The following is an 8,850-nucleotide window of genomic DNA, read 5'->3' as shown; positions in this document are numbered from 1 at the left end:
CAGAACCTATTTTCTGCTAAATTAGCACAAACCAGTTGACACAATGTCAGACCTGTATACTTATTAATTCGTGTTTTTTTCTGTATGTTTCTGCATATTGATTCATTTATAGGTCTGTAAGTTACATATCCGACTCTCTTTATGTTTGCATAGCACGTCCATGTGACGAGTCTTACGTAAAACCGTGTTCGACCAATCAGCTCCCAGCCACTAGAACCGGAAGTTGTAAGCCACTAGAACCGGAAGTTGTAAGCAAGTGGCATCATTCTCTCAGAGCAACAACAGACGTGAGAGCAGCTTCACCAGTCGAGCTGTTTGTGTCGTTGATCAGATTTTCGAGATGAAACACAACTCGAACGTCCCCGCTTTCCTCACCAAGCTGTGGACGCTGGTGGAGGACGGAGACACCAACGAGCTGATCTGCTGGAGTCAGGTAGAGAACGAGGACACGGAGTAACGGCACCCAAAGCTAGCTAGTTAGCCACTTCTACGAGCTAACGCTAAGCAGACGACTAACGGTAGCTAGCTAGCCGTGAGTTAACGTAGCAGGTGTCGCACTTCGCCACAGCACGCTAATAACAATGAACTGTTGGGTTCAACAGCCTCCTAACTATCGGCGAGCATCAGCTGCAGCTAAACATCAGCTGTTAGCTAGCCAGTAATGTGTCTTCATTGTGTAACGTTACCTGCTTGTTAGCTAAGTTAGCAAACCAGAACCAGAATCAGAGTCGTGTTTATGCAGGTGTAAGAGGTATACTCTAGGAATCTGCTTTGGTTTTGTTGTTGCAAGTAAGCAGTACAATAACAAAAGAATAGATAAACACGTTAGAATAAAATAAGAATAAAAAAATAGAAATTCTACCAATATACAAAATAAGCTATAAACATAATATAAACAGATAGTGCAAATATTGCCGGTGTGCAAACAATCAGATATCAGAGGTAGACAGAGAGAGATAGTGGGGGGGCAGTAGTGTGTGTGGGGCGGAGGGGCTGTTGGAGAGCCCCACTGCCCCACTTCCATGGGGGGAACAACTGTTTTTATGGCGTGAGGTTTTGGTCCTGATGGACCTTAACCTCTTGCCAGATGGCTGAGTCTGGAAGAGATGGTGTCCGGGATGGGAGGGGTCGGACACAATCTTTCCTGCCCTCCTCAAGGTCCTTGAAGTGTACAGCTCCTGGAGGGAGGGAAGGTTGCAGCCGATCGCCTTCTCTGCAGCACAATACTGAGCCAAATTCAGCCTGTGCGTATTTCAGCATTAGTTCCTCTATGAGTTTTGGACACTGAGTCACTACAAAGCTGTATGTTAGGGGGTTAGGAAGTGACACAGTAACGTTATATATATCCAGTGAGACGTTGTTCTGACTGTCATGGTGGTGTTGGTTGGTTGATTTACAGGAGGGCAACAGCTTCCTTGTGTTGGACGAGCAGCACTTTGCCAAGGAGATCCTCCCAAAGTTCTTCAAGCACAACAACATGGCCAGTTTCATCAGGCAGCTCAACATGTGTAAGACTGCACCAATCACGTTGTCTTTGTTTGTGATGCATGTAGTTTATGTAGTCAGTGCCTCAGATAGGGCTGTTTGATTCTGGCTTTGTTAATTGCACACTTATAACCCAGATGGCTGGTAAGTAGTGACTGGTGATTGTCACAGTACTGACCCACCTCTACATCTGACCAAAAAGCAGGTACACAACCAGGTCGGACTGCAACTGACGATCATTTTCACCATAATAGAATCTGCAGATCATTTTCTCAACTCATCGATTATTTGTTTTATGTCAGAAAATGGAGAAAAATGTCAGAGGTGATGTAATAAGATAGCTTGCTTTATTTGGCCAACAGTCCAAAACCAAAATATACTCCATTCACTAACATGTAAGACAAAGAAGTTCGATATTTTACTTGAAAACGACAATTTAATGTTTATTAAAAAGGTCTTTATTCAGTGTAAAACGGAGCTGGATGTATGCATGGGTACCATGGCAACCACAAGGCACAATGTAAATATTTACTCAGCTGTTGTTGGCCAGATTTAGTTTGCATCTGTCAGCAGGACAAACACTCAGTTGACTGAAGTGTTGGTATTAGATGTGGGGATTAATTCTGATTTTAAACTGACTGAATAATGACAACCAGTAGTAGAGCTTGACAATATGTATGATCAGACACCGATATATATCACAGTAACTAAATGTGTTAGACTAAAAGCTAGCATGTGATTCCACCAAGTAGTCGGCAACATGGATAAAATCCTCTATCACGGTATATGTGATTTTATTTTACAATATTATGCTATAGTAAAGTTTCTGTAATCATTTGAGAAACAACCAGACAGAATAGTCTGTTTTTAAGATCATCCAGTGAATGAAGACGGGGATACGAAAGTGTTACCATGGTCTAAACAATGTGTCAAAGTGACTAAATTACAATACATGGTCTCATGGTGTCATCATATTGCATGAATAGATATACGCTGTACCATGTAATTCAATCCAATACAAAACACCTGCAGTTATTGTTGAGGTTTTAATTGATTATTTTGGTGTTATATTGTACTTATATTGAAAATTAGTATTTTGATATAAACCTCCTTGGAGACCAAATACCAAGTAAAAGACAGTAAAAGAATATCAGTGTGCATCATACATCATCACCATCTCAGATCCTTGCCTCTAGAAGCCGTCTTTACCACTATAGTAATATAAAGATAGCTCTACGTTATGATGTCTTCTGATCAGGTGACTACCCAGACACCCTTAAAGGCAGCACATACGTACATAAATGTAGGAGGGTGTGTCTGTTGCTGTTTTTTTATGTTTTTTAATGTGTTTACCTGTGTGTCTGTGCGTGCAGATGGATTCCGCAAAGTGATGCACATTGACACAGGCATTGTGAAACAGGAGAAGGACGGTCCAGTGGAGTTTCAGCACCCTTACTTCAAACATGGACAGGACAACCTGCTGGAGAACATCAAGAGGAAGGTGGGGTCATCTCTCTGTCACCAAAAAATTTAGCCAAAGACCCTGCAGCGTTACCCAAAAAATACCAAACCATGACTGTAATAATGACTATATCATTTCTTTAACATATTAACACAACTTGCAAGTTTTACATTGTAGCAGTTTTAAAGCTAGAGTGAAGATACTGGCATCATATAAAAATAAAAAAAACTAAGAAATCCATCGGTACCAACCATGTCATACAAGCTTGTCGGGAAGGAAGTTAAATAACGCTCCAAACCCACGCTGCATTTTGGTGAGGAAAAACTGTCAAAACCATTTTCAAAGGGGTCCCTTGACCTCTGACCTCAAGATATGTGAATGTAAATGGGTTCTATGGGTACCCACGAGTCTCCCCTTTACAGACATGCCAACTTTATGATAATCGCATGCAGTTTGGGGGCAAGTCATAGTCAAGTCAGCACACTGACACACTGACAGCTGTTGTTGCCTGTTTGGCTGCAATTTGCCATGTTATGATTTGAGCATACTTTGTATGCTAAATGCAGTACCTGTGAGGGTACCAAGTTCCTTCTCTCATTTGCTGGCTAATGTCGTGACTTGTGCAAAACTCATAGATATTCCTTACATCACAGTTATGCTTCCAGGCTTAAGATTCTCTAAACACAAGATTTGATTGTAATGTTTGTCTTTCAGGTTTCCAACACTCGGCCAGAGGACAACAAGATTCGACAGGAAGACCTGTCCAAGATCTTGGCGAGTGTTCACAGTGTTCAAAGCAAGCAGGAGAACATCGACGTCGGGCTGGCCACACTCAAGAGGTGAGTGTAAAGCTCTGTACAGGTCATCCCACCAATACTACAGCTAGTTAGAGAGGAAAAAAACACCTTTCTGATGGCATGTCATCAGCACTGAACATTGCCATTTCACAAAAATCAGAAGCTACAGGAAGTCATCGGAGACGGGGGTCGGTTCTGCAGTCCATTCCCTCGACTGTTAATGCAACTGAACTTGTTTTGTTGTTTAGGGAGAATGAAGCTCTGTGGAGGGAGATCTCAGATCTGAGACAGATACATGCCCACCAACAACAGCTCATCAAAAAGGTGAGCGCTACACTGCACCCATCAGTTTATACACACACAGGCCTCCTGAAAGAAATCTGATTGCAGTTCAGAGAGGTAGTTAAAACCTTTCACAATCCATTCAACGGATGAAAATGTGTTTGTGCATGTTTTTCTGCTTTAGTCATTGTGAGCTCTTCCAGTTTGCTTTTGTGAATGGTGCATCCTTCCCAGGAGAACAATCTTCTAATGTGATGTTTATATTTTTAGGGGGATAAAGAGCTTTCTGTTCAGTATCTCCACCACTAGTATGTTCTTGTAAACCCAGTGTTTGAGTGTTAGCAGCTTGAGGTGGACTGTGCATATTAGAAATATAAACAGGACAAGTCATTTTATTTAGTGCTCAATGTAAACATTTTTGTGGCATCGGATTGATTTCTTTAGGAAGGGAAGTCTAATGCCGTGTTTCCACTCACTTTTGGTATCAGGTGCTTATTTTATGCCGTGATTCTACTGCAGGCATTACCCCCCCCCCCCTCAGTGTAGGTGGGTTTGTCAGCTGATGGCACAGGCCACAAAGTTGTAGCACGAGTATAAAAGTATCAATTAAGTCCACTGTAGCATAGAAATTCCAGTTTAAAGAAGTCATTTTCCATGACCTTTTCAAAGGAATATAGTACTGAAAACATGCAGACATTGCTTTAAATGTGTGGACGAGATGTGGACTTAAGAGTACGTGGCTTAATGTAACCACAGCCAGCGGGTGTTTATGTTCATCGTTGGCATCTGAGCTGCAAATCCAGTTTTCTGTTGAATCTCTGAGATTGTTTTGTTTTTTCAGCTGATCCACTTCATCGTCACATTGGTACAGAACAACCGCGTCCTGAATTTAAAACGCAAAAGGTGAGTTCACACAGTGTTACATTCCCCACATGATGTTGGGATTCTCTGACACCCTGTTGGGTTTTTGCTTTTTCATGATATTTCATATTGTTGTGTAGGTAATGGAAGTTGCAGCTAATGATTTTCTTCATCAGTTAACTACCTGTTTCAGCACTCTCATGATGTAAACTCTAGTTATGTACGAACTTTTAAGTGTCGATGTGTCGTCGTCCTTTTGACAGGCCAGTTCTCATGAACAGCAACGGAAAGAAGCCCAAATACATCCATCAGATCTATGATGACAAAGTGTGTGTGGAACAGGTCAGTAAATAGCACCACTAGTGAGCTAAACATGGGAAGTGGTACCTATGGTGTGTTCCTGATATGATCGGTTACTCCTCACATTTGACTTTTCTCACTTTTCTTATTTAAATGGATGAAATTGAACATGTGATGTGTTATATAAGAATAGTTGTGACGTCCAGGTTTTGACTCTGTGTCCCGTTTAGTCGTCTGTAAACAGTGTGAAGGGCTCCGAGATATCGGATGACGTCATCATCTGTGACTTGACTGAGAGTGATGCTGAGGTGGCGGCTGAGATCACAGAAGGCTCACCCAGAGCCTACGAGCAAAGGTAAGGCTATTTACCCATGACTCCTTAAAGGGACAGTTTGGGTGTTTTGAAGTGGGGTTGTATTATGACGTACTTCTCCATAGTAGGTGTATTACTTACAGTAGATGACGGTCGGCACGCCCCCAGCATCGGGAAACACAGGAGCTCCGGAGCAAAGCAATACAGTGCTGTGGACCGGGGCAGCAGAAAAATTTATTTTAGACACCTATGTTAAATAGTCAGCAGTATCTGTCTTGATGAAAACGTCCTCCCTCAGTGATATAGAAATCGTGGAAGTAGAGCTGGACAGCTGTGCGGTGCTGGAAGCTGAGACGGAGGTGAGCACCACCCGCACAGATGACATCAAACAGTCAGAGGCTGGTGGGTCAGCAGCAGCAGCAGCAGCAGACGACAGCAGCGGAGCAACCAGCAGCGCCCTGCAGCTCAACAAAGCCTCATACCTGAGTCTGGAGGACCCCGTCAAGATGATGGACGCCATACTGAACGAGAACGGAGCAATATCACAGAACATCAACCTGCTGGGCAAGTAAGTGTTAGCCTTAAGCAGAAATCTCTTCTTTTAAAATATACATTTAAAGGGCCTAATGTTTAACGGCAGAGTGGTCTGTGCAAACCAAACCGTGTCTCTGACATGAGTAGATATACACATGGCAACATACAGTGTGTGTCTCTCTCTCGTCAGGATGGAGCTGATGGACTATCTGGACAGTATTGACTGCAGTCTGGAGGACTTCCAGGCCATGCTTTATGGAAAACACTTTGGCATGGATTTTGATACCCTCGAGGTAAAATGACATCACTTACACACTAAACTAAAGAACATTCACCTGATCAATAACACGACATACTTAAATCGCTTTCATTTCGGCACTGTGGATAAACTGACTATTTTCACATATTTCCACTGCTACAAAGGTAGCTTGGGGGCACTAATGTGAAACACAAAGGGTTAATGTCAATATGTGTCAGTTCGTCAGTATCAAAGACAATTCACGATTCTCTAGAAGCATGATTTAGGCCCTGATCAGACGTGTTTTTAGCAGCCTGGGGCAGCTTTTTGTAATTGTTTTCAATGGGAGCGAAGCGTTCTGCGCACTGCTTTTGCGTTGCTGAGTTGCTGAAAAAGTGCTTTTGTATTCATCAGTTCCTCTCCATGTGTCTTCAGGAGAGTGTGTCCTCCAAAGAGAACAGCACACAGCTAAACAAAGGCAGGACAGAGGAAGTCAACACAGGTGAGTGTAGAATACTCCCACTCCCACTCCTGCCTCAGCTTACCCGGACTGTACAACAGCCTGCAGTACAAAGTTCAGAAGCTGGAGTTGTGGTTGTTTAGCTGTTCTCCATACAACAAATAATGAATAGTGTTCAAAATCAAAGAAAGTGAGTACATTGTGCTGGATTGGACACAGTCCAGGCTGATTTTTGTTGTGTGTGTGTGTGTGTTCAGATAAGCAGTTGATCCAGTACACCACTTCCCCCCTGCTGGCCCTCCTCGATAGCTGCCTTACTCACCCAGAGCTGGATCTGGGCCCCGGCAGCAGCAGCAGCAGCAGCTCCTATAACACCCACCTCCAGCCCTCTTCCAGCTCTGGTGCTTCTGTGGAGTCCGAGCCGCCCTCAGAGCTCCTGGACTCCAGCCCGGAGTTGAAGCAGTCGGCCCGCAGCTCCCTGATCCGCCTGGAGCCTCTGACGGAGGCCGAGGCCAGCGCCGAGACGCTCTTCTACATGTGCGAACTGAGTCCCCCTGGACCGGAGGTCGACGCCACCCTGCTGGACAGAGTGTGAGCAGGAAGGGAACCGGCGTGACGGCGATGTTGGTCCTCTACAGACTACAGACAGTCCTGACATCGTGTGTTAATATTCCCTCACCTCTCTGGCCTGAGGGCTGTTTGTTGAGAAGCAGTAACAGAAGTGAAGAAAGCACCAGTTCTGCTGGAAGAACAGCTGCAGTTTGTTCCATGTGCACATTTTTATGTTTTAAGACTTTTGCATTGAAGATAACATTTGAGTTACAGACATAAGCCACATTTTCATTAAATATAATAATAACAGTTTAACAAGCTCTGGCAGGTTATTAACCCTTTGAACCTAACGGATGCAATTTGTGTGGAAAAATTGCACCACTTATTCTCAGTCGAGTCATAACTCGGTCAGAAGAGAACGCACACACATCATACACATACTGTACATACAGATGTGTATGTGTCCATAAACCTCATAGAAATCATAGAAAATGCATGTTCCTCATATCTTCAGATCATAATCACCAGATTGATCTTCTGCATCAACAGTAAGCCAACTGATTGTTGTCATGGGAACCTCTGGACTTACTGGCAACATTATACTTCCTGATTACATCACCCAAAGCATGATGGGAAGTGTAGTACCAAAACACAAATCAAGTGACAAAACCCATGAAAATAATAATTTGTTCTTTTGATTTGGCTCTAAATGTCTCCTCATCCCTGGAACACCGACACTGACTCTGTCCATTTATAGAGACATATTTACTGTGTTGTGTGTTTATGAACATACAGGCAAAAAGTTGTATTTGCATTTTTCATCCAAACAGTCCTGCATGTATAGTATCACTGACCATATTCTGAGAATAATACAGGGAGAGAGAGAGAACTTTATTTCCATAACTTTAATATTTTCTTCAACGCAATGCTCTCAAATGTAAAAATGGCTTGATATGCACAAACTGTGGCGAGTGTAAGCACAGGACGCTCTTACATGGACTCCCAGCACAACGCTTCATCTTTGGCCTCCTCTCCTCTTCAGTATCTTCACCATCATCATTACACGGCTGTGTTGAATACTCGATTCTGTGTTCTGCGCTCTGTAATTTCTCTATAACAGACCGTTGCTATGTATAACAGACCGTTGCTATGGGCGCAGCACTGATGTCAGACTGTGGCGGACCGTTTTTGTGTCAAAATATTGATTTCTTCAGTAAGTAGCTGTGTAATAAGTGGGATAATGTACAGCTAGCGGATCATTGATGTGAAAGAATCCCCTTCAGGGCGATGAGAGATCGCAGCATCGCCCTGTCGGGGATTCTTTCACAACAATGACCGGCTCGCTGTACATTATCCCTTACTTAGAGCATTGCATCACATCCGGTCCTACAAAGTCAGTGAGGAGGCAGCATCCTCACCAACTCTGAACCTTTCTATGTACTGTACTTCTGAAAATGTATTTATTCTGATTTTTTTGTTTATCTTTTGCTTCAAGCTGAGACTCTTCAGAAAGCAACATTCCTTCAGTTAGTGTTGAGTTCAGCCGCGGCTCACTTCCCTTTGAGT

General features: G+C 43.2%; 1 protein-coding gene across 2 annotated transcripts; it reads left to right on the top strand.

Annotated features, from left to right (window-relative positions):
- The first annotated feature begins 232 nt into the window (after nucleotides 1-232).
- hsf2 (heat shock transcription factor 2) lies at nucleotides 233-8,330 on the top strand. 2 transcript variants are annotated; one of them, XM_037751731.1, is made up of 12 exons: nucleotides 233-433; nucleotides 1,400-1,508; nucleotides 2,859-2,986; nucleotides 3,662-3,786; nucleotides 3,993-4,068; nucleotides 4,868-4,929; nucleotides 5,151-5,229; nucleotides 5,418-5,542; nucleotides 5,799-6,068; nucleotides 6,225-6,327; nucleotides 6,708-6,774; nucleotides 6,990-8,330. In XM_037751731.1, the coding sequence occupies exons 1-12, from the start codon at nucleotides 341-343 to the stop codon at nucleotides 7,325-7,327; spliced, it is 1,575 nt and encodes a 524-aa protein (XP_037607659.1). In that variant the 5' UTR covers nucleotides 233-340; the 3' UTR covers nucleotides 7,328-8,330. The 2 variants fall into 2 exon arrangements, with proteins under 2 accessions (XP_037607659.1, XP_037607658.1); XM_037751730.1 differs by having other exon boundaries at nucleotides 6,687-6,774.
- Nucleotides 8,331-8,850: the final 520 nt, after the last annotated feature.

This window comes from Sebastes umbrosus, chromosome 18, assembly GCF_015220745.1.
Source record: "Sebastes umbrosus isolate fSebUmb1 chromosome 18, fSebUmb1.pri, whole genome shotgun sequence".
Taxonomy (NCBI): Eukaryota; Metazoa; Chordata; class Actinopteri; order Perciformes; family Sebastidae; genus Sebastes; species Sebastes umbrosus.
The sequence above is the reverse complement of the archived record's forward strand: the minus strand, read 5'-3'. Positions and strand labels throughout refer to the sequence as shown.

What these genes read in the sequence shown, in the direction of transcription:
- hsf2 (XM_037751730.1), top strand. Translation starts at nt 341, where the DNA reads ATGAAACACAACTCGAACGTCCCCGCTTTCCTCACCAAGCTGTGGACG. An exon ending in AACAACAGCTCATCAAAAAG is followed by an intron (nt 4,069 to 4,867) that starts GTGAGCGCTACA and finishes TTGTTTTTTCAG; the next exon opens with CTGATCCACTTCATCGTCAC. An exon ending in CCCAGAGCCTACGAGCAAAG is followed by an intron (nt 5,543 to 5,798) that starts GTAAGGCTATTT and finishes GTCCTCCCTCAG; the next exon opens with TGATATAGAAATCGTGGAAG.